At 48.5% G+C, this 26,246-nt stretch overlaps 2 protein-coding genes across 9 annotated transcripts in view; one reads left to right on the top strand and one right to left on the bottom strand.

Moving 5' to 3' along the window:
* The window catches only part of SETDB1 (SET domain bifurcated histone lysine methyltransferase 1), a 30,488-nt gene extending 15,101 nt beyond the window's left edge, over positions 1 to 15,387 (top strand). For 2 of the 4 annotated variants that reach the window (XM_033859943.2, XM_019919734.3), the window contains exons 6-22: positions 1 to 126; positions 294 to 495; positions 1,180 to 1,253; positions 2,192 to 2,382; positions 3,174 to 3,303; positions 3,980 to 4,154; positions 4,238 to 4,396; positions 5,032 to 5,655; positions 6,104 to 6,220; positions 10,763 to 10,932; positions 11,662 to 12,290; positions 13,094 to 13,122; positions 13,236 to 13,368; positions 13,644 to 13,809; positions 14,153 to 14,364; positions 14,612 to 14,700; positions 14,866 to 15,387. In XM_033859943.2, coding sequence (XP_033715834.1) covers positions 1 to 126; positions 294 to 495; positions 1,180 to 1,253; positions 2,192 to 2,382; positions 3,174 to 3,303; positions 3,980 to 4,154; positions 4,238 to 4,396; positions 5,032 to 5,655; positions 6,104 to 6,220; positions 10,763 to 10,932; positions 11,662 to 12,290; positions 13,094 to 13,122; positions 13,236 to 13,368; positions 13,644 to 13,809; positions 14,153 to 14,364; positions 14,612 to 14,700; positions 14,866 to 14,983 — 3,344 coding nt within the window. In that variant the 3' untranslated portion in view covers positions 14,984 to 15,387. Of the gene's footprint in view, positions 127 to 293; positions 496 to 1,179; positions 1,254 to 2,191; positions 2,383 to 3,173; positions 3,304 to 3,979; positions 4,155 to 4,237; positions 4,397 to 5,031; positions 5,660 to 6,103; positions 6,221 to 10,762; positions 10,933 to 11,661; positions 12,291 to 13,093; positions 13,123 to 13,235; positions 13,369 to 13,643; positions 13,810 to 14,152; positions 14,365 to 14,611; positions 14,701 to 14,865 lie in introns of those variants that run through there. The other 2 variants (XM_019919736.3, XM_073807887.1) reach the window with 2 other exon arrangements.
* A 239-nt stretch (positions 15,388 to 15,626) lies between these two features.
* Positions 15,627 to 24,441, bottom strand: CERS2 (ceramide synthase 2). 5 transcript variants are annotated; one of them, XM_033859963.2, is made up of 11 exons: positions 24,285 to 24,441; positions 19,372 to 19,545; positions 18,828 to 18,945; positions 18,517 to 18,635; positions 18,230 to 18,287; positions 18,074 to 18,124; positions 17,745 to 17,837; positions 17,430 to 17,558; positions 17,097 to 17,203; positions 16,817 to 16,970; positions 15,627 to 16,637 (listed from the first exon to the last, which is right to left on the bottom strand). In XM_033859963.2, the coding sequence occupies exons 2-11, from the start codon at positions 19,542 to 19,544 to the stop codon at positions 16,497 to 16,499; spliced, it is 1,143 nt and encodes a 380-aa protein (XP_033715854.1). In that variant the 5' UTR covers position 19,545; positions 24,285 to 24,441; the 3' UTR covers positions 15,627 to 16,496. The 5 variants fall into 5 exon arrangements, with proteins under 5 accessions (XP_033715854.1, XP_033715838.1, XP_033715848.1 ...); XM_033859947.2 differs by lacking the exon at positions 24,285 to 24,441 and adding an exon at positions 23,934 to 23,952; XM_033859957.2 differs by lacking the exons at positions 17,430 to 17,558; positions 24,285 to 24,441 and adding an exon at positions 23,934 to 24,065.
* Between the last annotated feature and the right edge of the window lie 1,805 nt (positions 24,442 to 26,246).

Here is a 26,246-nt window from a genome sequence, read left to right as displayed (position 1 = left end):
GAACCTTGAGTCAAATGTCTGGAGAATTGAGTAAAGATGGTGACCTGGTGGTTAGCATGCGCATTCTGGGCAAGAAGAGAACTAAGACGTGGCACAAAGGCACCCTTATTGCCATCCAGACGGTTGGTATGTTCAAGCTAGAGGAAGAACTAATGAAAGACAACCTGCAGGTCTCCAATGCTGATTGTTTCTTTTCCCCATAGCCTTGCCTTTTGTCTCTCACGTAGCAACCAGGATTCACACAGAAACTGATGGTTTTTAAAATTTTTTGTTTATCTTTCCCTTTTACTCAGGGCCAGGGAAGAAGTACAAGGTGAAATTTGACAACAAAGGAAAGAGTCTTCTGTCAGGGAACCATATTGCCTATGATTACCACCCTCCTGCTGACAAGCTGTATGTGGGCAGTCGAGTAGTGGCCAAATACAAAGATGGGAATCAGGTCTGGCTCTACGCTGGCATTGTAGCTGAGACACCAAACGTCAAAAACAAGCTCAGGTACCTGGACAGAGGATTGTAAAGAGAGTGGGAGCCGGGAGCACAGCACCTGCCCTGTTCAAGCCACAGTCCAGATCTCACAATTAGCTTTTGTGTTCTTAGTCCCCAGTGGCCAGAAACTCTTTCTTTGCCATGGAGTCATGTGGATGATTCTTTCTCGCCACCCCCCCCACACACACCCTTTTTTCTCCTTTTCTCAAGGAGAAAACTGGGTAGGGGAGAATAATTCAGATTGATTAATGGTTAGGTGGAATAGAGAATTCATATAGGAGGAAGAAATGGAGACTAAATGTTTTTCAGCAGTTTAGGAATCTGACAGTATAATGAGAATAAATAGCTTTTGGCCAAGTGGGGATATGTTGGTTAGATTAAGGGAGAATTCTAATATTATTTTCCATTATGGTTTATCACAAGATATTAAATATAGTTCCCTGTACCATACAGTAGGACCTTATTGTTTATCCATTCTGTATGTAATAGTTTGCATCTGCTAACCTAAGGGAGAATTCTTAACTCTTGGGGTGGGAAGAGAGAATAGTAGGAAGAAAGTAGTGCACCGAACATCTTCCCTGGAGTGTGTCCTGTTTGTGATCCAGAGGTGTGGAAGCTATGATAAGATAATTTCTGTCGGTCGAGTTAAATATCATAACCCCCAATCTTTCTACCGTCACTCTTTCCTTACAGGTTTCTCATTTTCTTTGATGACGGCTACGCTTCCTATGTTACACAGTCTGAACTGTATCCCATTTGCCGGCCACGTGAGTGTCCCTCCTTTCTTCCTTAGTTCTATCCATTTCCTCCTCTACCTTGTATTTCTTCTTAACACAACCAATTAAAAGGCCCTAATGTTTTTGGTGCTTTAGTCTCAAAGAGGATAAGTTTCATTAATGTCCTTTGAGAGTTACAGTTTAATTTGCTCATCTCTAGTGCTGGGTCTTTGCAGCCAAAGAGTCAGACACTAGAAGAGCATGACTTACCTTGAGTGGATGCTCATATTGTAGATGTCTTTTGATTTCATTTCTGAGTGATTTAGGTTTGAGAAGATACTACTTCTTTCCTAGTCTCATGCTTAATCTAACATTTGTATAAATCTGTAGTCTGCATAGTGCTTTCATAGCACTTTCTCATGGTGCTTTCTACAGAAGCTGTATTAGATGGGGGCTTCATAGTGTCTTCTGTACTTGTGACTCTGGCTTGGGAGAGACTCTTAACAGAAGCAACTGTTTTTAATTGCAGAAGAGTCAACTAACACGGCTGTGTTTCCACATAACATGGCAGTAAATACATTCAGGGTCCCTTAAAAGCCTGATGGAGCATGAGAAGGAAGGACAGGTTTTTTTAAATCAATTTCATGGTGCCACCTATTGTTTTTGATTTACCTTTAGACTTACCAAGTTAGCAAGAATTTCCACTTGACTTTTCCTAAGAAGAAACAAACATGTTTATGAAATGAGTGCCTCACCTGTGTTTTCATATTGCTTATTTAGTATTTACTTGATTTGAGTGTACATTTACACATTAGGTTCAATACTTTTAGGTGATCTTGGTTTTGCTTCCCTTGAGGTTATGATTTCTTCGTTTATTTTTTCTCTCCCTCCCAACCTGAAAAATACCAAATGTCTCCTTGCCAACCATTTTCCCCTATCAAGACATGCCCTACCTGCCCTCTCTCAGCCCTACTTCTTCCTTGGGACAGTGAAAAAGACTTGGGAGGACATAGAAGACATCTCCTGCCGAGACTTCATAGAGGAGTATATCACTGCTTACCCCAACCGCCCCATGGTTTTGCTCAAGAGTGGACAGCTTATCAAGACTGAGTGGGAAGGCACGTGGTGGAAGTCCCGAGTTGAGGAGGTGGACGGCAGCCTAGTCAGGATCCTCTTCCTGGTACTCTTCTTCCCTAGAGTTTTAGAGGCAGGGATTTGGGTGAGATGGGGGAGCATAAGAGGCGATAATGATGATGATTTTGTAGAAATGCCGTAGTTTTCCTCTTTCTTATCCTCTTACCTATTCTTGCTGTTTTGGGTCAAATTTTACTTTATCTTCTTTTTGGTTCCTGTATGAGTGGTTATTAAAAATAAATTCCCTGAATTTAATTATGACACTAATCTGCATGACACTGTTTTTGTTTTTCTCCAGGAGTATCCACAATGCATGTAGGTACAGAGAAGGCGGCTAGTTCTGTTTGCCAGGGTTAGGGCTTTGATAGCATAGTGGGACAAAAAAGAAGGATCAGTGAATTCGAGGTCTTGATGATCTTTCAAGGCCCAGTTTAACTCTTAGATCTTCTATACCTATCCTTTTCTTCTGTCTCATGCCTTTCTTAGAATTATATTTCTTCTCTGAACTATTTCAGCCCTTTGATCCTAAGGCCTTATGATCCTTGTTACACTTCTTATACTCAGTATAAACATCTATCTCTCTCATAATTTTTCACACAAGGAATATATGTGTTTTTGTTTTGGGGGTTTTTTTGGTTTGTTTTTGTTGTTGTTGAATTCCTGATGCCTGTCATGGAGCCTGGCACATAAGTTTATTGAATAGATAGGGAATTCAGGGCTCATCAGGGAGATTGCGCCCAAGGGAGGCACATAGTATATATTCTTCACAAGAGGCGGTGTAGATTCTAGCCTTTAACTCATTCCCCCCGCCACCGTTCCTTCCTCCCAATCCCCCAGGATGACAAAAGATGTGAATGGATCTATCGAGGCTCTACACGGCTGGAGCCCATGTTCAGCATGAAGACATCCTCAGCCTCTACGCTAGAGAAGAAGCAAGGCGGACAGCTCAGGACACGTCCAAATATGGGTATGTCCTGAAAGATACCCTGGGAGAAGGAAGAAATGGACAAACCAGCAAAGGGGTTTATGTACAATGGCTATATCCTTTGTTTGCCAGGATTACACTACTGACTCATTGAAAACAGGACATGTGCCCTGAATTGTTTCCAGTAGTGGTGATGGATTTGTGATGCTGCCTGCACATTCTATGGCTCTGATTTGTTCTAAAAAACACATAAAAATCTGAAACAACTGGCTTAGGTTAGGGGTATTGTTGGTAGTAATTACCTGTTATCCACGTGAAGATTATATGCTTTGTGTGTTATCTGTGGTCGTTTTTTTAAAGCCCAAACCAGTTTTGTTTTTGTTTTTATATATTCCTGGCATACTTTCTGGTTAATTTTTCCTGACAACATTAGTTGATCAAAGAATGCGTTTTTGAAAAATTTTACCAAAGTATGAGATAATTACTAATGTAAATCGTCTGAGGCAGGAAGATGAAATCTTGTTATTTAAGTAAAAGTCAGCCTGTGCCAGTATTCCCACTCATTGGTGTAAATAGTGAGATCTGACAGTCTTAGCACTTAGTCAAAATGTTTCCATTGTTGCTTTTTTAGATTATATAAATTGAGGATTAGATGTGTGCATGAATATAAATGACACAGTTCTCATCTTCTCAATGGTCAATTTCCTTTTTCCTATAGGTGCTGTGAGGAGCAAAGGTCCCGTGGTCCAGTACACTCAGGATCTGACCAGTACTGGAACCCAGTTCAAGCCAGTGGAGCCCCCTCAGCCTACAGCTCCACCTGCCCCACCTGCCCCACCTGCCCCACCTGCCCCACCTGGTCCACCTCTGTCCCCCCAGGCAGGTGACAGTGAGTGAGTGCTATTCCTTCTTTTTCGCTGGTTTCTTTCATATTGTATTTTCTGTATCCCTTATTATATGATCTCTAATCTCCTAGAAGCTTGGAAAGCCAGCTTGCCCAATCTCGGAAGCAGGTAGCCAAAAAAAGCACATCCTTCCGGCCAGGATCTGTGGGCTCTGGTCATTCCTCCCCTACATCGCCTGCACTCAGTGAAAATGCTCCTGGTGGGAAACCTGGGATCAGTCAGACACATAGGTGAGAAAATCTCAGGCTCTCTTTTGGGGGTGTTGGCAGTGTGGACTGAATGGTCACTGTATAGGGAGGTTCCTTAGCCACAAGGTGTCTAGTTAAGATTATGATGGTGAGAAGTTTGAACTTGAAAAGGAAGCTTTAAACTTGGACGTTTCCAGAAACAGAATGTAAAAATAATTGAATTAGAAACTAGGCGCCTAAAAATACAATCACCAGAAAGTCATTTGTTAAGATTGCTTATTGAATATGGTGTCATCATTGGTACAATAGAAAGGGAACTCTGTAGCCTCTTTCCTTGAATCGTGGGAGTCAGTAAGGGCATTTATAGGACACATAGCAGGAAAAACTAGCATTGGTAGAAGACTGGACTCTACTTCCATAAGTCGCAGGCAAAAAAAATTTTAGGAAAATATATGCTGTTGAAATAAAGGTATTATCAGTCACTGAAGAGTAACCAGAGCATGTCATTGTCCAGGTTTAGTAAGGCAAGGGGAAATTTGACTTTCTTGTATCATCTTTAGCTTTAAGAGGACAGCTATTTGAAAGGTTAGAGAAGTGGTTGAGCCAGCTGGTGGGCTAAGTGTACACTAGAGAGGTGCTATTGCTTTCTCATCTGAATTCTTGCATCTCATTTGCAGATCACCTTTAGGATCCACAACCTCTGCCCCAGCACCCCCAGCTCCCCCAGCACCCCCAGCCTTCCATGGCATGCTGGAGCGGGCCCCGGCAGAGCCCTCCTACCGCGCCCCCATGGAGAAGCTTTTCTACTTACCTCATGTCTGCAGCTATACTTGTCTGTCTCGAGTCAGACCTATGAGAAATGAGCAGTATCGGGGCAAGAACCCTCTCCTAGTCCCACTACTGTATGACTTCCGGCGGATGACAGCCCGGCGCCGAGTTAACCGCAAGATGGGCTTTCATGTTATCTATAAGACACCCTGTGGCCTCTGCCTTCGGACAATGCAAGAGATTGAGCGCTACCTTTTTGAGACAGGCTGTGACTTCCTCTTCCTGGAGATGTTCTGTTTGGATCCATATGTTCTTGTGGACCGAAAGTTTCAGCCCTATAAGCCTTTTTACTATATTTTGGACATCACCTATGGGAAGGAAGATGTTCCTCTGTCCTGTGTCAATGAGATTGACACAACTCCCCCACCTCAGGTGGCCTACAGCAAGGAACGAATCCCGGGCAAGGGTGTTTTCATTAACACAGGCGCTGAATTTCTGGTTGGCTGTGACTGCAAAGATGGGTGCCGGGACAAGTGAGTTGGTTAAGGAATTGCTGGCCCTGCCTCCAACTTTGTTGTGATTGTCTTTCTTTCCACTTCTTTGCCTTATACTGCACTCCTCCTTTCCTCACCTCCCTTTACCTTCTTAGCTGGAGCTCCTGCCGTAAGGCCTCCATGAAAACTATGAGACTGAGAGGCTGGGGCCCCATAGCTTAACCCTGGGTGCATGTGTCTTATGTTCGTTTCTCTGATTCTCCTTTTCCTTTGCTTCCCTCCATTATGCTTTTGGTTGCCACTTGTTTTGTTCTCTGTCTCTTTATCTTATTCTCACTCTGTCATATTCTGTCTTTAACATTCTCATTTATATGTATGCAAGAAGAAAAATTTCACTACTCTATCACCATCCTTTTATCAGTAGTAACTTCTTGCCTCTAAAGAAAGTCTCACAGCTGTAGCTGTTGTACCCTTCTGTTTTATACAGGTCCAAGTGTACCTGCCATCAGCTAACTGTCCAGGCTACAGCCTGCACCCCAGGCGGCCAAATCAACTCTAACTCTGGCTACCAGTACAAGAGACTAGAAGAGTGTCTTCCCACAGGGTAAGTAGTCAGGGGAAAGTGAAGCACCTCAGAGACTGAATTCTTGTTTTTCTGTGCTTGTAACAACCATCAGAATTCTAAAAATTGGAGCCAAAAATAGGATAACTGAAACAGACATTTTATCAATTAAGCCTCAGTTACTGAATTCCCAGCCCATGTTTCTTCCTTGAGCTTTCCTCGAAATGAATACATAAAATGATTGAATAGTATCTAGCAATTTTCTGTTGCAGTAAAAGATCACCTTGATTTCAGAGCTGTACGATTATTCTAACAGATTGTGGTTTACTCTGGCAAGCGAGATGTGTTCAGAGAGGAGACCTGATTATATGGGACTTTGTAAATCAGAATAAAAATTAGAGTCAAATTCATGATGTGATGGGAAGCTGTTAGGGAATTTTTTTTTTTTTTTTTTTTTTTTTTTTTTTGCGGTACGCGGGCCTCTCACTGTTGTGGCTTCTCCCGTTGCGGAGCACAGGCTCCGGCCGCTCTGCGGCATGTGGGATCTTCCCGGAGCGCGGCACGAACCCGTGTCCCCTGCATCGGCAGGCGGACTCTCAACCACTGCGCCACCAGGGAAGCCCATGTTAGGGAATTTTAAGCAGGCAAATGATGTGATCTGCCTTTTAAAGATTACTCTGACTTCTCTATGAAAAATAAGTCTTTAGGGCAGCAAAAGTAGAATTTGGTAGACCAATTAGATACTTTCAGGAACATAGGTAAGAAGTGGTGGTTGCTGGGGCTTGTACTAGAATGAAGGTGGCAGTAGAGATGAAAGCGGATACACTTGGGGATGCACTTGCAGGTAGAGCTGCAGAACTTCATAGATTGCGGAATGGGAGGGAAAGAACAGATCAAGGACAAGTCCTAAATTTTATACTTGAGCAACTAAGTGGATGCTGGTGCTTTTTACTGAGATGGAAGACTAGAGCTAGAGTTGCAGGTCTGAGTAAAAGTCAGCTTCTGTTCTGGCCATGTTAAGTCTGAGATGCCTGTTAGGCAACCCAAGTGGAAATGTCAAGAAGGCGTTGAGGACTTCCCTGGTGGCACAGTGGTTAAGAATCCGGCTGCAAGTGCAGGGGACACAGGTTCGAGCCCTGCTCCAGGAAGATCCCACATGCCGCAGAGCAACTAAGCCCATGCGCCACAACTACTGAGCCGGCGCTCTAGAGCCCACGAGCCACAACTACTGAGCCCATGTGCCACAACTACTGAAACCCGCGAGCCTAGAGCCCGTGCTCAGCAACAAGAGAAGCCACCACAATGAGAAGCCCGCGCACCACAACAAAGAGTAGCCCCCACTCGCTGCAACTAGAGAAAGCCTGCGTGCAGCAACGAAGACCCAACGCAGCCAAATAAATAAATAAATTTATTTAATTTTTTTTTTTTTTTTTAAGAAAAAAGGGCATTGAGACTTCTGAAGAGAAGTGTAAGGATTGGGCATAAAGAATTAGGAGTCATCAGCTCAGGAGTGATAGTTAAAGCCTGGACGAGTTCATCTAGAGAGAATATCGATAATAGAAAAGAGAAGGGGCCCAGAGTAAGCCCTGGGCTATCCAACTAGAAATTGAGCAGAGGAGGTGGAGCCAGCATGTGAGATTGAGAAGGACAGGTCAGGGAAAGAGGAGGACAGTGAAAAAAGTGGGATATAATGTGGTAAGCTGGGTGTATATGAATATGTGAACTAATTAGCCTAATACTCAAGATACATAATTAACAGAGAGGATGAAAAAGGAAAGAATCATCAGTGAAGTAATTCAGATGCTTTCCCATAATGGAAGGAACTGTATTTCCAAAGTGAAAAGGCCAGTCAGGTCCTAGCATAACGGATGAAAATAGATCCCCACTAAAACACATGATGATAAAATGTAATCATTGTGTCCACAGAACACTGAGGACAAAAAGAAAATACTAAAACCTTCTAGAGAAGAGAAAGAGACCACAAAAGAAACAAGAATTCAAAAAAAAAAAAAAGAATTCAAAGTGACTTCGGCCTTCTCAAAATAACATTGGAAGCTAGATGGCAATTAAGGAATCTGTTCAGAATTCTAAGGAAAATTATTTCTAACCTAGAGTTCTAAACCCAGGAAAACTATCAGTTGTTGGTTAAAGTAGGCTAAAGCCTTTTTTTTTTTTTTTTAACTTATTTGGTTTTGGCTGCGTTGGGTCTTCGTTGCTGCACACAGGCTTTCTCTAGTGTGGCAAGCGGGGGCTGCTCTTCATTGTGTTGCGCAGGCTTCTCTTGTTGCGGAGCGTGGGCTCTACACTTGCGGGCTTCAATAGTTGCAGCACGCAGGCTTAGTAGTTGTGGCACGTGGGCCCTAGAGCACGTAGGCTTAGGTAGTTGGGGTGCGTGGGCTCTAGGGCTCATGGGCTTCAGTAGTTGTGGCACGCGGGCTCAATAGTTGTGGCTTGTGGGCTCTAGAGTGCAGGCTCAGTAGTTGTGGCACATGGGCTTAGTTGCTCCGTGGCATGTGGGATCTTCCCGGACCAGGGATCAAACCCTACCTCCTGCATTGGCAGGCAGATTGTTAACCACTGCGCCACCAGGGGAGTCCCTAAAGACATTTTTTAGACATGAAACACCTCAAAATTTTCCATTATTTTCCCTCTCAGAAAATTACTGGAAATGTTTACTAAAATGGGGGGGAAAAGACAAGAGAGAAGAAGGCATATACTGATCCAGGAAACAGAGGCTCCAGCTCAAAAGAGGAGTGAGGGGAATCCCACATGATAGTGAAGTCAAGGGGGCTTCCAGGCTGACAGCTGTGCACCAGATGTAGAGAACAGCCAGTGTCAGAGCAGGTCAGATTTGGCTGCAGGAGAGACTTTTGGGAAAGGGGGTTTGATAGAAAACCTGATGGTTTTGAGTATCTTCAGAGGAGATTGAGACTACTGGGGAAATCAGGACATAAATTTGAGCTGAGTGCATATTGAAAACTAAGCAAAGGAAAAGACACCTGTTAGCTTTAGCTGCATTGTATCATTTATGTTTTAATTATAAACAAAAAAAATTGAATCTTGTAACAACATTTAGATTTGATAATGCTGAGTAGTAGGTGCCTGTTCATTATATCTTTTTTACATGTTTGAAATGTTTCATAAGAATATTTTCAAATAACCACAAATATGTCACTCCCCTGCTTAAAACTCTTTAAAAGCTTTCCACTGCACTTTGGATATTATTCTAACTCTTAATCTTGGATCACAAGACAATGTACTATCTGGCTCCTTCCTATCTCTCTACTTCCAAAACTGTTCCAACCACACTGATATTCTTCAGTGCCTGGATCCAGTTCACCCAGTGTTTGCCAGCCTACCTCAAGAGGCTTTGTACGTACTGTGCCCTCTTCTTGGCATCCTTCCACTGTTGTTTGCATGATTATCTTCTTTAACCTTGAGCTCTCAGCTTTAATCTCATCTCCTCAGAGAGACCTTTCCTGGTCACTCTAAAACTAGGTCATTTTCACTCCCTTCATTCTCTCATTGAGAGAGTGTCCTTTAGTATCTGTGACAACTTTATTTTATTTGTTGACTTGTTTTTGTTCTCTTTTCCGTTAGAAGGTAATCTCCATGAGGGCAGGAACCTTGTCTGTCTTGCTCACCATTGTATCACCAGCAGCTAATTTACCCAGTGCATGGCACATAGTAACCATTCAAATTTTGTTGAATGAATGAATGAATGATACTCAGTATAGCTACTCTGAAAATCTCATGTGTTGGTGATTAGACCTGAGATCAAATTCTGGCCTTGTTGCTTCCAAGCTGATCCTGTTTTATCAGCTGTAAACAGAGTATATGAGCACTAATACTTTCCCAACCCCGGTGGGGTTTTAAGGGACCTAACAAAGATGCTTCGTTTCTTTTTTTTTTTAAGATTTATTTATTTTTGGCTGTGTCGGGTCTTAGTTGCAGCACATGGGCTCTTTGTAGCAGCACATGGACTTCTCTCTAGTTGTGGCGTGCAGGGTTTTTTTCTTTCTCTAGTTGTGGCACACAGGCTCCAGGGTGCGTGGGCTCTGTAGTTGGTGGCACATGAGCTCTAGTTGAGGTGTGCGAGCTCAGTAGTTTTGGCGCGCAGGCTTAGTTGCCCCGCAGCATGTGGGATCTTAGTTCCCTAACCAGGGATCGAACCCGCATCCCCTGCATTGTAAGGCGGATTCTTAACCACTGGACCACCAGGGAAGTCCCTTAAGTATCTTTATTTTATGTATCTATTTCTACAAATTGACTTATTTTAATGTCTCTGAATCCATATTCACCTCATAGTTTGCTTAGCTTTTCTCCAGTCGTTAGGCATTCTGTTATTCACTGTTACTATCTGTAGTGCTATAAATATCTGTATCAGTCACTTTTCCCCCTTCTGAGTTATTTCTTTGGGCTATATTCCCAAGTGAATCAAAGAGCATAGACAGTTCAGTAAATCTGCTCATTTAGATCATTACCTGATAAATGATGACACCTTAAAAATTATAAAAGTTCTGTGTATGTAATGGATGCTCTAGTGATCATGTTATGATTGATTTTATTGTGACCTCCTCCCAGAGTTTATGAATGTAACAAACGCTGCAATTGTGACCCAAACATGTGCACAAACCGGTTGGTGCAGCATGGACTGCAGGTTCGACTGCAGCTCTTCAAGACCCAGAACAAGGGCTGGGGTATCCGCTGCTTGGATGACATTGCCAAAGGCTCTTTTGTCTGTATCTATGCAGGTTGGTGATGAAATGAAAGGGTTGCTTTCTGGGGTTAGGACACGGTGGGACATTGAATCATAGACAAGTTGAACTTAAGAATGCTTAACATGTGAACTGGGGGAAAGGGGAAGCCAGAATTTTCTTCTATAAAGAACATGAGTGATGTGCCTGTCTGGGTGGATCAAGAAGGGACAGAAGTGCTTCAGGAGGACGAGAACAAAAAGGGATGAAGGAGTGGGATAGGGAGGGCGGGAGGGAGGGAGACACAAGAGGGAAGAGATATGGGAACATATGTATATGTATAACTGATTCACTTTGTTATAAAGCAGAAACTAACACACCATTGTAAAGCAATTATACTCCAATAAAGATATTTAAAAAAAAAAAGGGATGAAATTGTGGACATGATGTTTCAGCAGAGAGACATGATAGTAGAGTCCAGTGTTTCATTTTTTCCCCCATCACTCCACTCCACCCAGAGATTTAGCATAACTGAAGAACTCTCTTTTGGTAAACAAAGTAAAGGGGAAGAATGGGATGGCAGAAAGGGCAAGATTTAAAACTATAGTAAGTTCCGCTTATTCTCATAGTTAAGACGCTAAGAAGGAGGTATCATCAAAGAGAAATGAGACACCATAATGGAGGCGATTTGACTCTCTTTGCTGGTGGGCTGGATATTGATGGAATGAACTTTATTCTTTCTAAAAGCACCTCATAACCCTGGAAGGCCTTTCTCTTCATTCCCAGGCAAAATCCTGACAGATGACTTTGCCGACAAGGAGGGCCTGGAAATGGGTGATGAATATTTTGCCAATCTGGACCATATCGAGAGCGTGGAGAACTTCAAGGAAGGATATGAGAGTGATGTCCCCTGTTCCTCTGACAGCAGTGGTGTAGACTTGAAGGACCAGGAAGATGGCAACAGCGGTACAGAGGACCCCGAAGAGTCCAATGACGATAGCTCAGATGATAACTTCTGTAAGGATGAGGACTTCAGCACCAGCTCGGTGTGGCGCAGCTATGCTACCCGGCGGCAGACCCGGGGCCAGAAGGAGAATGGATTGTCTGAGATGCCTTCCAAGGACTCTCGCCCCCCAGACCTTGGGCCCCCACGTGTTCCTGTCCCTCCGTCGATCCCTGTAGGTGGCTGCAATCCACCTTCCTCTGAAGAGACACCCAAGAACAAAGTGGCCTCGTGGTTGAGCTGCAATAGTGTCAGTGAAGGTGGCTTTGCTGACTCTGATAGCCGTTCATCCTTCAAAACTAGTGAAGGTGGGGAAGGTCACGCTGGGGGAGGCAGAGGGGAGGCTGAGAAGGCTTCCACCTCAGGGCTGGGCTTCAAGGATGAGGGTGACATCAAGCAGCCCAAGAAAGAGGTAAGCAGTGGCAGGAAACTCTTGAGAATTGTGGCTTTTGTATAACTTTTTTGTGGTAACAAACAATGTGGTCTCACCATGAGTCTTTTTTTTTTTTTTTTTTTTTTTTTTGGCCGTGCCACGCAGCTTGTGGGATCTTAGTTCCCTGACCAGATATCAAACCTGTGCCCCCTGCAGTGGAAGCGTGGAATTCTAACCACTGGACTGCCAGGGAATTCCCTCATGAGTCTTCACATACAGATTATTTACTTGATGGATATTTCTGTGGCAAATCTGATTAACCTACCCCTAATACATTCCTAGTGTTGGTTTAAAGAACCAAATTATTTTAAAGTCAGCCTGCTGGGGGGAAAGTATCTGATTTATTCCAAAGTGAAGGGTTTATAAGTAATTTTTTTAATTGCTGTTTCAAGTTATCTACATCATTGCTTTCTTTTATTATAGTAGAATGATCTTACAAGAATTGATCTTACGTGTATTTTTAATGATGTTGAAACTTAGCACATTACAGGTGGTGAACTGTCCCTTGTCCTCGTAAGATTCTGCCCATGGTGTTTTCCGTGTACATTTTTTAATGCCCTATTGTTGGGAAGGGTTAAAGACCCCTCCCAGGGGGGCTTCCTGATGAGAATGATTGTTACTCTTAACTTGCAGAGGAATTTCTTCACACACACTCCACTTTAGATAGTGTACCTGTTACTGGCTAATGTCTTTGGAGGTCATTTGAGGTGAAGTCTGTAATCGTTGGATTTGTTATCCAGGACCATGAAAACATTTAACCCTTCCCTTGCTCTCTTTTCCAGGACCCTGATGACCGGAACAAGATGTCAGTGTGAGTGCCTCTCTCTTTGACCTTTTTCCAAGCCTACCTTCTCTAAAGCCTACAGAAGTAGCCTAAGAAACATCCAGTAACCTGACCCCTCTCATGTCTTCCTCTCCCATCAGAGTTACTGAAAGCTCTCGAAATTATGGTTACAATCCTTCTCCCGTGAAGACTGAAGGACTTCGCCGCCCACCAAGTAAGACAAGCATGCATCAGAGCCGACGACTCATGGCCTCTGCTCAGTCAAACCCTGACGTAAGTGACCTTTCTCAAGCTGCACCTTACCCAGCTTTCTGTTTTATTCATAGTCTGAGTAAAGGAACATTCTCACCTCATCAAGTCTGTCACCATAATTATTGTTACATATCTTATTTCTCTGGCCTTGACTTCCTGCCTCATTTTCCTTCACCCAGCATCTAATCTTGCTATAGTCTGAGCTCCTTCCTGCGTAACCATAGGTAAAAGCAGGGATTCAAAAGGGCCCTCTCCATTTACCCTTATTCCTTCTTTTCACCCTTCCGCTTCCCCAGGACATCCTGACACTGTCCAGCAGCACAGAAAGTGAGGGGGAAAGCGGGACCAGCCGAAAGCCCACTGCTGGTCAGACTTCAGCCACAGCCGTTGACAGTGATGATATCCAGACCATCTCCTCTGGCTCTGAAGGGGATGACTTTGAGGACAAGAAGAACATGTCTGGTAGTCTGGAAGAATTTGGGGGGTAGTAGGAAAGAACCAGTTGGAGGGAAAATTCAGATCCTGAGGGTTGAAGCATCTCTGGGAGGGCTCCCTGACTCCCAGCTAAACTGTTAATATCAATGTTTGACACATCCCTTCCCTCTTTTCTTCCCAGTTCCCTACTCTTTTCCCTCAGCCCCTTTATCCAGCAGATCTAATCCTGCTTGAAAAAAATGCCACCTAGGCTCTTTGCCTCAGAGTCCCAGCTTATTGGTATTCCTGAGCTGCCCTGGGTGGGATAAAAATGGAAGTAGAATATCCAGTCATGAGGTAGGACAGGCCTAACCCCATTCTTCCTGTCCAGGTCCAATGAAGCGCCAAGTGGCAGTAAAATCAACCCGGGGTTTTGCTCTTAAATCAACCCATGGGATTGCCATTAAATCAACCAACATGGCATCCGTGGAAAAGGGAGAGAGTGCACCTGTTCGAAAGAACACACGCCAATTCTACGATGGGGAGGAGTCTTGCTACATCATCGATGCCAAGCTTGAAGGCAACCTGGGCCGCTACCTCAATGTGAGACCCCTTTCCCTCACCTGTATGTGCTGATTATCCCATGGTCCTCACATTTCTAGTACTTTTAACACAACTATGTAAACCCACCTTTTCTTGTTATAAATTCTTGATCTCAAAGGATCTTTCAAAACTTCTCTGTTGTGATGGGGAGGATCAAATGGCATTGTTTTCATCCAACTCTCACTCACCCCACAAAGCCAGATTCTGTTTCCTTAGTTCTTATTTGAATCTGTCCTTAACCCTATAGCACAGCTGCAGCCCCAACCTGTTTGTCCAGAATGTCTTCGTGGATACTCATGATCTTCGCTTCCCGTGGGTGGCCTTCTTTGCCAGCAAGTAAGAGGGAGTCAGGAAAGGGGATGGTTGGGGAGGGGCAAGGACTACAGAAATTTGAAGGGTCGCTCCTCCATCTGTGATCCGGCGCCACCTGCATGCTCAGTCACCCCAGGTGCCTGGGTTATCTGCCGTTTCACCACACTCCTTCCTTTTCTTCCTCTTCAGGAGAATCCGGGCTGGGACAGAACTCACCTGGGACTACAACTACGAGGTGGGCAGCGTGGAGGGCAAGGAGCTGCTTTGCTGCTGTGGGGCCATCGAATGCAGAGGGCGTCTTCTTTAGAGGACAGCCTTCTTCCTAACCTTCCGAACCCTTCCTGAACTGCCCTTTCCTCAGGAACTGGGTCTTCCTGACTGTTGAATTCTGACCCCCAGGTCTCTAGTCTGGCTACTCCCCCAGCTCCTAGTAGATAGAAATGGGGGTTCTGGATCAGGAGATCCCTTCCACTGTGGTGCTAGCAGGCAGGGCCCCTCCCCCACCTCCTGAGGCATAGAGGTGGGAGAGGTCACCACTCTAACCTAGGCCTGACATCCCTTCAGTCCTCCTGTTGCTCACCCCTCCCATCCTACATTTGTTCAGGTGTTTATGCTTCTAACAGACTTTATTCCTAGAATGAGGGCTGTGTATTTTATTATCCCTGGTTTGTATTGTTTCTTGAAAGTCTTTTAACAAGATGTTAAAACTAAGATTGTGATTTGATTTCTCTCCCTCAACTCCCAATTCGGGGTCTTTTGATGAGAGAGCTGTTTTCCCCCATCCTTCCCAGTGGGCAGCTGTCATTAATCTTGACCTTTCTCTACTTTTGCTTTTTCTTACTTGCCATCTGAAATTTTTAAATGTTATGTAACCATGAGGAAGGCATGAGGAAGACTACCTTAGTTTATTTAGTTGATCCCTCTTCTCAGTTCTTAAGAGTCTCAAACACTTGTTGCCGTGTTTTACTTAATCTTTAATATATTTTAATTAAAAAAACCATTAACAGTACGTTTTGGTCTGAAGTGGTCCCTCTGCTGAAACGCCAGGCGCTAGCTGTAATTCTGGCTTTAAAACCAAAACCCCCAATGTTTAATAAATAAAAATTAGAACTAGTTGCCATTCTACTCCAAACCAGCTAGCCTAGGGAAAGAGGCCAGAGAAAGGAGGCAGTAAGATCTTGGACCTGTGACTACAGGGACAGCTGGCAGAGAAATAACAAAAGACTGTCTGAGCAGTCCCCATTGTGGCCCCCACTTTTTGGCAGAGGTAGGATAAGGGTCATGTGCACCCTCCTACACTCAATTCATTTGTATCTTAGGAGGGAAAAAGTTAAAAGCTCAGCTTTGGTTTCTGGTCCAAGTTAGGGAGATTAGAAAGGTGAGCCTTGGTCCAACTTTGGCAGAATGAGGCCCACGGGTGGGACAGTAAGGCACGACCCTGGCTCTGGAGGTCCGGGAGTCAAAGGCAGAGAGCTAGGGCCAGATTCTGAAGAATAAGGAATGTGAGTTGTGACCCCCACCCCCGGAGCTGAGGAAAGGTCTCGAAAGCAATAGAAAGGACAACTTGGAAAGTAGAGAGGAAAATAAGACCATCCCCCGCTCTAACAAGGATATAACCAACCTCCCCTTCCCTGGGGATAGGCTGGTTAGAATTTGGTTTAAAGGCAACTGGGTGAAAAAGCAGCAGGGGTGGGGACACAGAGAAGAACACCGTCCTCTCGCTTTCTCCTTTCTCCCCAGAGCTTCAAGCGACCCTGTGGGGAGAGTGGGGTAGTTCCTTGGCTTTATGCATTAATCTGAGGGGCAGCAGGGACAACGGTTCAGTCATTCTTACGATGGTTGTTATTGAGGATGGGGTGGCCGTTGGCTAGGGGCCGGCTCTTTGCTCCTCCCCCAGCTGCAGCCTCCTCCCCCTCTGAGCTCTCTGTTTCTTCCCGGTCACTGCGTTCATCTTCTACCAGCTGTGGAAAGGGATGAGAAGGGTTACAAACCCCTAAGGACTGCCTCTCTCCGTAGGCTTTTTCCAGCTACACCCAGGGCCCCCCAGTAGTTTTTAGAGGGTTGCTGATATGGGAAGGGAATTTGGGCAGTACTAGAGTTGAGGGGAGTAGGGCCTACACAATGGGGACAGAAGCTTCACCTTTCCAGTTATGAACTTGTGGGCCATGCGCAAAATGAGGTAGGCCCAGAAGATATGCAGCAGCTGTAGCACTCCCATCATGAAATTGAAGAAGTAATAGCCAAAGAAGGCAGGATAGAGCTCCAGTGGGTACACCAGGGTGCAGTGCAGGATCCTTGGGATGAAAAGGGAGAGACAAGAACTGTGAACACAGAAAAGAAGGAGGACTGAAAATGTGGGTGCGGAGCAGGGAGACTCCTGATTTCTTGAAAACAGGAGTATAGTGTCGCCTCCTACTCACCAGAAGGGCAGGATGACCAGTCGGGTGATGATGAAGACAATGGCGAAGACGATGAAGATGTTGTTGCAGGTGTTTTTCCATCCCGCATAGTTAAACATCTTGGCTGACTGTGTAGATAGCCCCCATCCATCATGAGCTCCCTACCCTCCTGTATACGTTCCTATGTACGCCCCAGTTACCACACTGGCTCTGTGCCCCCAGCTCCTTGATCCCAGGAACATCCACCCCCCACCACAACTACCCCACCACCACCACCCCACCGAAAATGGATAGAGGGACAGAAGAACCTGCACCAGGGTCTCTAGGCTTGAAGAAATGCCCAGAAATCCTGACCTCCAGCAGGTAGTCAGAAGAGTCATGCAGAGCCATGATAAGAGTCCCTGCTCGGACGTAATTGGCAAACCAGGAGAAGCTAATGAGGATGATGGTGGCCACGTGGTGGATGATCTGTTCCTTGAAATCCTGTAGAAAAGATGCAGCCTCCAGAGGACCTTTTCCTGGTCCCTAGCCTCCATTCTTCCTCCCCCTCACCTTTAATTCCACTTATCCCACAACTCCATCCAAAGCACCCAGAAGCCACAGGGGAGGCTATTCATCCCAGGGCTTCATTTTGGCTCCTAGGCTTAATGGCACAGCCCCTTGACCCACCTTTCGCTTGACATCAGAAGCAATGCTGAAGAGCAGGGACCAGTAGAAAGACAGTTCAATCATGTAGTACCAGTACTGGGAAGGGATGACGCTCTGGGAGAGGGGAAAGAAAAGAGGAAGGTAAGGGACCCCAGAGCAACTGGACTCAAGGGTCTCACCTCTCCAAACCCAGCCCTCCCAGAACATGAGGTTATGTTTAGCACCATGACTCCAGTCCTTTCTGTCACATATTCCGAGATCATCTCTTCACAAGAATGTGTATGTCCTAATCCTATCCTACGCTGGTTCTCTTAATCACCCCATGTAAGGAATCAGGACCCATCTCGTACCTGTATGGGATATCCCTCCCAAACTTTCCTCATGTCATAGAACCAGGGTTTCTGCAGAGAGATGGTGAGAGGTTAAAGGAGAAGGGACCCAAATTCTGTGGCCTCATCCCACCTTGCCAGAGAATCTACTCCCACCTCCCAGTAATCCCCACTCACGTCTACAATGACAGCCATGCCGGCAATGAAAGCAATCAGGTAAAACGTGAATCTCCAGCTGGAAGAGGAAGCAGAAATGGCTAGGAGAGTGGGGTGGGAGAACGGCACAGCCCTCCAACCAACCCCCAAGTACCTCCCTCCAGATAGCCTCTCACGGATATTAATAACCGAATTTCCCTCCTCAGCTGGGTATAATCTCCCTGCATACAGCTATGACCCACCCCTCCCACCAAAATACATCAGACCTTCCTCTGCCGTCCAGTTTCTATCGTTCCAACCTCCCCTACCTTGCTTCTCGGAACTTCTTGAGGAGACTGGGCCGGTCCTGGTTGCGGCGGCGGCGGAACCAGCGCTCTACCTGGCGGCCAGAGAGCCCGCTCTGCCGTGACAGAAGCTCTACCTCTGCCTGAGTGTAGTGAAGAAGCCCATTACACTCCGCTTCAGAACTCAGCAGCACCCCACCCTCTGCCAGTAATGACCCAAGTTGGCCCCACTGCTTTCCCATCTCTTCCGCCACCAGAGCTGGCATTCCAACCCTATCTCCTCCTCACTCCCCACCAGAACTCTTAACTCCCAGAACAGGGTCTGCAGCTCATACCTGTTTGGGCTGCTTGCCACTGGTCAGGTAGAAATGCTCCAAAGTGGGGTTGAGAGGTGCCCGCAGCCGAGTTTTCTCTTTTACATTCAGGAGGGCAGCCAGTGGTGTAGCCACGTAACTGGGGAAGGGATATGAGTGAGGACCGTCTGGCTCTCTTGAAGCACCTCAGTCTCCTGGTAGCCCCTAAGCTAGGGGGCTGGCGGGGCAGGGCTGCAAGCTCAGACAACTTTATCCTGGGCCTCAGTTTCCCGGCAACCCCCTCTCTGGCTGCCTTGGGCTGCCCATAGCTGACAAAGCTGCCTGTGTTCACTAGCGACCAGGCGGGTGGAGGGTGAGAACAAATAACCATTGAAGGAAAGGGCCTGGGGGTGCTGAGCCCTCAGAAAGACAATGCTGCCTTCAGTAGGGGGCACACAGTAGGCAGGGACCTGGGTGGTGAGAACACCAGGGTCCAGGACCAATTAAACAGCAAGAGACAAACTTGAAGTACAAGAAACTGTGGCTGGCAGCCAGGGAAGGCATAGGGGTATGTTGGTATGCTCACAGCTCAAAGAAGTATCGAATGATGAGGAAGAGCAAGGCCAGGGGTAGTGTGATATAGAGGTCTGAGGCTTTGGCGTAGACACGTCCATCTCGGTCTTCTAGATCAGCCCAGGTTAAGTTCACAGGGAGCCACAGCCGTTCCCACCAGAAGTGGTCATATAAGGTCTGGAGCATCCTGAGTGAGGAAGGGGAAGGTAGAGGGCATCAAAGCAGGCAGCAGTGTAAGAAGAGACAGATGAAAAATTTCACAGTGTTAACAGAAAGAGCAGGGGCAGAGACTCAAGCCCTGGGTTTTGGTCCTGGCCATGGGGACAAATCAGTTTCCCCATCTGAAATATGGTGGCTTTCCAGCTCTAACATTTACTATGCACATCAACCAAAGGTGATGCTAACACCCCGTAGAAGTCCTGATTCCCTAGACTTAAGAATCTTGGGGTCTCTCCATCATTTTGCTATCCTCAAGTGGAGGACAGGCAGGATCTGGCCCTAGAAGCTGTAGCCAACAATCTTAACTAAAGTGAGAGGCATCCTCCCTTCCCCGCACTCTCCAGCCTCCCCCTAGTGCCCCCAAGCAACCCATAACTGGAAGCTTCCTTGCCAGGGAAGCCCAAGAAAGGATTGCAGGGTTGGGGCAAACCCTTCCTCCTCCTTCCCTCTAAGCCACTGAGGCAGCAGGTCCTAGGGAAAATTAAGAGGCCTGAGTAAAGCAAAATTATGCTCCCAAAGAATGCTGAGCTCCAGGACAACCAATGGACATCAAAATATTGCACACAAGATTAATACCCCATGCCAGGCCATCCAGTTCCTAAACATAAGGCAGAAGAACCCTATCTGAAGCCTATCCTCAGAAACAAAATGAAGACAAGGCTTCAGGGAGTCAGGGATTGGGGGACAGAGAGTCGAGACAGCAGACTAAGACATCTGGTAGAATTAGGAGCTATTTCTTATTAAGGCTCATCTAGAAAATAAAGTACTAGTCTGCGTGGGGAACACCCATCACAAATACCCTCAGCTAGGAAAGAGCTGCTGCTTTCCCCCACCTCCCCCCTTTCCTCCACTGAAAGAGAAAGGATCTACAGGGTGTTAGTGACTACTTGAATACCTGAATGAGGAAGGGAATGATCTGGGGCCCAAGCGGGGACAGCAGCTGCTTGGAGTTGAGAGAAGCAGCAAGATGATCCTTAAGAGACAGTGATGCTGGGACCACACAACACCTGGCAGTCCTGGGACTGAGCAGTGAACCCAGAAGGATGACAAGGGCAAATCTGCCAGGCTCCCGACCCCTCGTTCTCCCAGGAGGGAGGCTCGGTGGGTGGTATCCAGGCTGGCCTTGAGACTAAAAGCTGACACAGAAGGAAGGTAGTCCCCTCCCAGCCAGGGAGGAAAGAGAGTTGGGAGATTGTTCTCCGCTGTGAACTGGAGACCAAATGGTGCCGCTCTACAGCTGAAGGCTGATCGTATCACAGCTGTGCTGGGCTGCTCCTCCGACGGCTCCGCCCCCACCCACCACAGAAGCACTTGCGAAATCCCTCTCAGCCTGTCACGGGTCTGTATTCCAGCTCAAGGACTTTACCCTCTTGTCCCCACTCCTGGGCACTGCTCTCTCAGAGGTCAGCACTGTCAGTAAAGGAGCTTCAGCTCCACCCGCCCCCAGCAACACACACACACACACACACACACTCCAGGCCTCAGCTCCTGAGGGTACTGCCACTTCCCCTTCCACCTCAGCCAGAAGAAATACTTAATTAGTTAAAAGAGATGGAAGCCTTTTGAACTAAACAAAATTAAAACACAATTATCCACAGTAGAACTCTCCCCACACAACAAGGCGCACACACACACACTTTTTTCCTGGAGAGAAGTTGTAGAAAATTTAGTAGAGAAGGGACAAGGCAGAATGCCTAGATGTGGTGGCACACCTCTGGCTCTTCCTTTCGAACTTTTTTGCTTAGCTTGATTGGAGGTGAGGAAATAGACCTGACCCAGTCACCTCACTGCTATACCTCTTGGAGCCCAACTTCTCCTCCATTGAGGTTTAAAGCCAAGGGCACTGTCAGGCCTAGAAATTGGGTCCCATCCCTGACCCGGCTTCCGGTCAGTGGAAACCGGCAGGGAAGTTTCTCTTGTCACAGATATTGTGAGGATTAAAGATTCAGAGGGCTGGCTGGGGTCCTGGAGGGTATGAGTGGAGCCCCTCTCCCTGATTCCTGGGGTCCAGGAATGTCTTATGCCAGTCTGATCCTGACAAAGAAGATGAGGAGCTGGGGGAGTAGGCAGAGGGTCAGAGAGAGGTCAAGGGCAAGCGCCTGGACAAGATCTCAACCCCAGGACAAGACAGCACCTGTCCCCTTCCTGCTCCAAGCAGGGAGAGTGGAAGATGGTGTGAGCAGGAGAGCATGATGTGTCAGGAGTCCAGAGAGGCAGATTCTGAACTAGGGCTCTCTCACACCTGGGTTTCAGGCTTTCTGTGACCATAGCCCTCCCTTGCCACCCAGTACTTCCATTAGCAGAGGAGCAACTGCCCCAGCCCTGCCCGTCACCCCCCAGGGCCTAGCCCAGCAGGGAGAGGCACCAGATTCAGCAGGGTCAGGACTTCCGACTCCATGTGACGGGGAAGGGAGGACAACAGGGGCTCCCAGCCGGCCTCATTTACACTTCCCCACAGAACCAACCAGTCTGCTCCCAGTGGCATCCCTGGCACACCCAGCCAAGTAAAGGGATCCCACAAACAAAAAGCTGGGTCAAGAAAAGGGGATGTTCCCTCAGGATAGGGAGACAACCCTGCTTTTCTGGGTCACGTTACTTAATCTCCTGGTGGAGAAAATCACACCTATAAATATTTTTCCACTTATAGAATTTACTCCCCCACACACATGACAAGACAATAGTGTGTGTGTGTGTGTGTGTCTGTCTGTCTGTCTGTCTGTCTCTCTCTCTCTCACAGACACACATCCTCACCCAGAGACCCAGACACCACTTTCTGAGGCACAGGCTGGAGAGGGGCCAGCAGAGCGGGGATTTCGTGGGCACTGGATTACCAGCAACATGAACAGGGCTCCGCCCAGCCCCCAACTTTTGCCCCAACTCTGACTGACCTGTCCCAGACCCTCACCGATGGACGAAAAGGGGCAGAAAGTCCCCATGGGGGCTTGTAGACCCAGCTGGCTAGGAGGGCAGAAGTTTGAGTCTGGGACGAAGAGATCTCACAGACTCAATGGGATAACGGTCCCAGCAGCTCTCAGTTTGGAGGAATAATTAAGGAAAATATAACAGGATCAGTAAGTAAGGGAAGAGAGAGTGACAAAGAGAGGGTCCCACAGACTCCCAGCTTCCACTGAAGCCTGAGGGACTACAAAAAAGAAGTGGAAGAGGACCTGAATAGTCCTCCTTGTTGAAAACTTTTTCAGGGAGCAACAGCAGGTCATGAACTAGAAGGCAGCGAGCAATGGATGAAGCCAAGAAGAAGTGTGTCATTGCTCCAGGCTGCAGTATAGGTCCCAAAATTTTCATTTTTCTGAGCTGCCCCACCAGAGGCCCCAACACACCCGAATACTGCATGAGACTACAGCCCCCATGGGCAGGCGGAAGAGGAAGATGGGGGGCAGGAGGGGGTGTGTGCAGAAGGCACAGTAAAGGATCAGCCAGCCTGTGGCCAGTGACAGGGGAAAGTGGAAGCCCTCCTTCCCAGGGGGAAAGCTGGCCAGAGGCCCCAGTGAAGGGAGTGGATTGTGGGGCATCATAGCAGACAAGGAACTCTCTCTCTTCAGAACAGAGGGTGTGCAGGTCGCTGTATGGTTAGGGCCAGGCCCAGTGGGAGAAGGCTGCAGACAAGTCCCTACCCTTAGGAGTCCCATCACAAGCACTGTCGGCCACCCACATGGGGCCCAGTCACCTCGACTCTGGTACGGGACAGCAACCCTTCCAACACAGATGTGGGAGGGAGTGATCACCTGCTGGAAGCCTTCCCTGATTCAATTCTCTGGAAAGAGGGGCTCAATCCATTGCTCAGGATCCTCAGAACCCCCTGCTTCCTGGACCTGTCTACTCAGGTGACAGACCAGATTTTGATGCCAAGAACCTGGCTTGGGAAGTGAACCCCTAAGCTGAGGCCAAAGACTATAATCACACACATGCAATTAACCTACTCTCCAGAGAGCCTCCGGGCCAAAAATTAGCCAGGAGGGGAGGCCCAGAAAACCCGTTTCACCAGAAGCTCCCCCCGACCGCAGCCCCACACACCCCATAACGGTACAAGAGCCTTAGCCTTGGGGGGCCGGGATAGACACTTAGAGCCGCACCTTCCTGTTTCCCGTTAAGCACATGGACGCTCTGACCTCCCTCCCGGAGTGGGCACAGTGAACCGGTAAGAAAAAGCAAGACCCTCCACTCTCCTCCCACTCTATAGCCACGGGACCCTCCAGGCCAGGGGCCACGACGCGGGCCCGCAGCCGGGCAGGGGGCTCTCATGCAAGTGGTCACCGGAGCTGCCTACTCCCCGACAAAGGGGCGCCTGGGGCTCAGCTGTCCGCGAGCAGCCCCGCGTCCCCACCTCCCGGTCCCTACCTGTTGCCCAGGAAGGCTCCTCCGGGCTTGGGGCGGCGCGCCCAGGGACGCCCAGGCGCACGGCCAGCCTGCCCTCGGACGGCGCTGGGGGCCCCGGCCGCTCCCGCGAGGCGCTCCGGCCCGCCCTCCCCCAGGCCCGCCGCCATGAGCGCACCCGGCAGAGGCCCCGAGCCAGCTGCGGCGCCCCGCGCCCGGGCCCCTCTCCCCTCCTCGGCCCGCTGCCTTCCCCGCCGGCCCTGTCCGTGGAGCCGCGTCCTCACGGGACCCCAGTTCTCCCAACTTTTCCGCGCCGCGTCCCGCCCCACCCCTGCGCGCGGCGCCTCGGGCTCCCGGGAGGCCGTCCCGACTCACTCGGCGGCGGCGGCAGCGGCGTCGCGGAGCTGGCCGGGCCGGGAGCCGCTGCTCCGTCTCTCCTCTCGTCCGAGCTCCGGGCCCCCTCCGAACTGGCTCCGCTCACTCCTCTCCTCCCCCTTCCGCCCGCCTGCCCTCCCGACCGCCTGCCCGCTCCCTCCCTCCTCCCCCTTCCGCCCGACCGCCTGCCCGCTCCCTCCCTCTCCCTCCTCCTCCTGCCGCCCGCCGAGCCCAGCCGAGCTGAGACCGAGCCCAGGCAACCCGGGAAAGAAAGGCCGCGAGCAACACAGGAGCCGGGAGACTGGGCGTGGGCCTGCGGCCCGGCGACGAAAAGGGAAAGGAGGGCGGGCGGCGGGGCCGGGGCCTCGGCGCGGGGCAGCCGCGCCCAGCCACCGCCGCCTGCCACCGCCCCCTTCCCGGCCCGCGGCCCGGGGCGAGCGGCGGAGACCGAGGCGAGGACCCGAGCCCTCGCGGCGCCCGGCCGGCGGCCTAGCCAAGTAGAATCACCGCACTGGGGGAGAAGTCCCCGATGAGGGCTGGCAGTGTGGGGACTCTCCCAGTCTCTCCGTTAGAGGTGCGCTGTAGTCCCGGGCACCCTGGGACAGACCCGCGAGGTCCCCGGGGATCGGGGCGCGGAGCGGTCGGGCCCCTGCACCACTCCGCCCGCCCCCAACTGAGGTCCTCGACCTCCGCCCGGCTGCGGCCCCCAGTTCTCTTTGCCCGACCAATTGCCACACTTACCCCCTCCAGACCCACTGGGCAGCGGAGGGAGGGTGGCTCCCCGGCTCCCGGCCGGCGCAGCCTCTGCGAGTCCATCCCAAGTGCCGCGCGCCGAGGCCGAGCACCTCCAGGGCCGACTCAGGCAGCGGACCCTCGAGATTCGGCTGCCCTTCCCAGCGCAGAGCCTGCGACCCCTAGGGCGTCCCCCACCCAAGACCTGCCTTAAAACTCACAGCGTTTCCACCCAAGTGCTGTAAAACCTACCCCCAGTGGCACACATAACCTACAGTAGCAGACTCTGAAGGAGCCAAACCCCAACTTTTGTTGTGTAAAATGTATTTGAGTTTTAAATCTAGACCACGTTTATCCGTATTCAAGTTCATATTTTAAAATGTTTTTCCCTTGGACTGGTAAAATTGATGTTTCAGGAAGAGGCAACATGTTTATCCTAGAAAACTGGCCTTGATTCCTAATGAGGACAGAGTGTGACTAAGATGTGTTTGAGGGTTTATTTAGAGAGAGAGCCCGCCTAGTAGAGGTAACTTAATTTTTTACCTTAATGAAATGGCGTTTTTATACTGTCACCGTTAGAACCTCTGACAGTAGCTTGTTTCATGGTTTATCTAGACAAGTTCAGGTGCTTTGACAGTTCTCTTAGGAAAGAATGTGACCTCCCACTAATCCAGTTTGAGAGCTTGGCCCTCACTTAAGACGCTCTCTGGAGAGGTAGAGAGGCAGAGGCTGACTGACTTACAAACTTTTCCTTTGCTCTTTGCAGTGGGACCCCTGGCCCAGGCCTACATTGGGGAAATGAGACTTGGTCCACCCCCTGGCCCCTGGCCCCTCACCCCCTGAACCGGTACCCAGGGGACTCTCCAGCCTTTTTTTAGCCCCAGACTTGCCTGATTTTCCAGTTCCCAGCAACCCCTCCAGCCCTTAATTTCTTTGCCCCAGGCTGAACTTTATTAGCATATCATATCTTTCTACCCCTTTGTTTCTCCCCCTTCCTCTGCCTTCCAAGTCCTAAGTCCCCTCTGTCTGTCTTGAGTGCCCTCCCCAGATTCCCTTTTCCAGCAGGGTTCCAGTGTCTCCTCTTTGGGCCCCAGCTAAACTTTGGGTACCCCTCTTCTCCCTCCCCATCTCTGTCCTACTTGGCTCCCCTCCTTTAGTTTCTGAACCCTTTTCTCGGGCAGTTTTCCTAGACTTTCCCAAGTCCTCACCAGACTTTTTAAATGATTCCTC

This window comes from Tursiops truncatus, chromosome 1, assembly GCF_011762595.2.
Source record: "Tursiops truncatus isolate mTurTru1 chromosome 1, mTurTru1.mat.Y, whole genome shotgun sequence".
In the NCBI taxonomy this organism is placed as follows: Eukaryota; Metazoa; Chordata; class Mammalia; order Artiodactyla; family Delphinidae; genus Tursiops; species Tursiops truncatus.
This window is presented reverse-complemented; position numbering and strand designations above follow the sequence as displayed.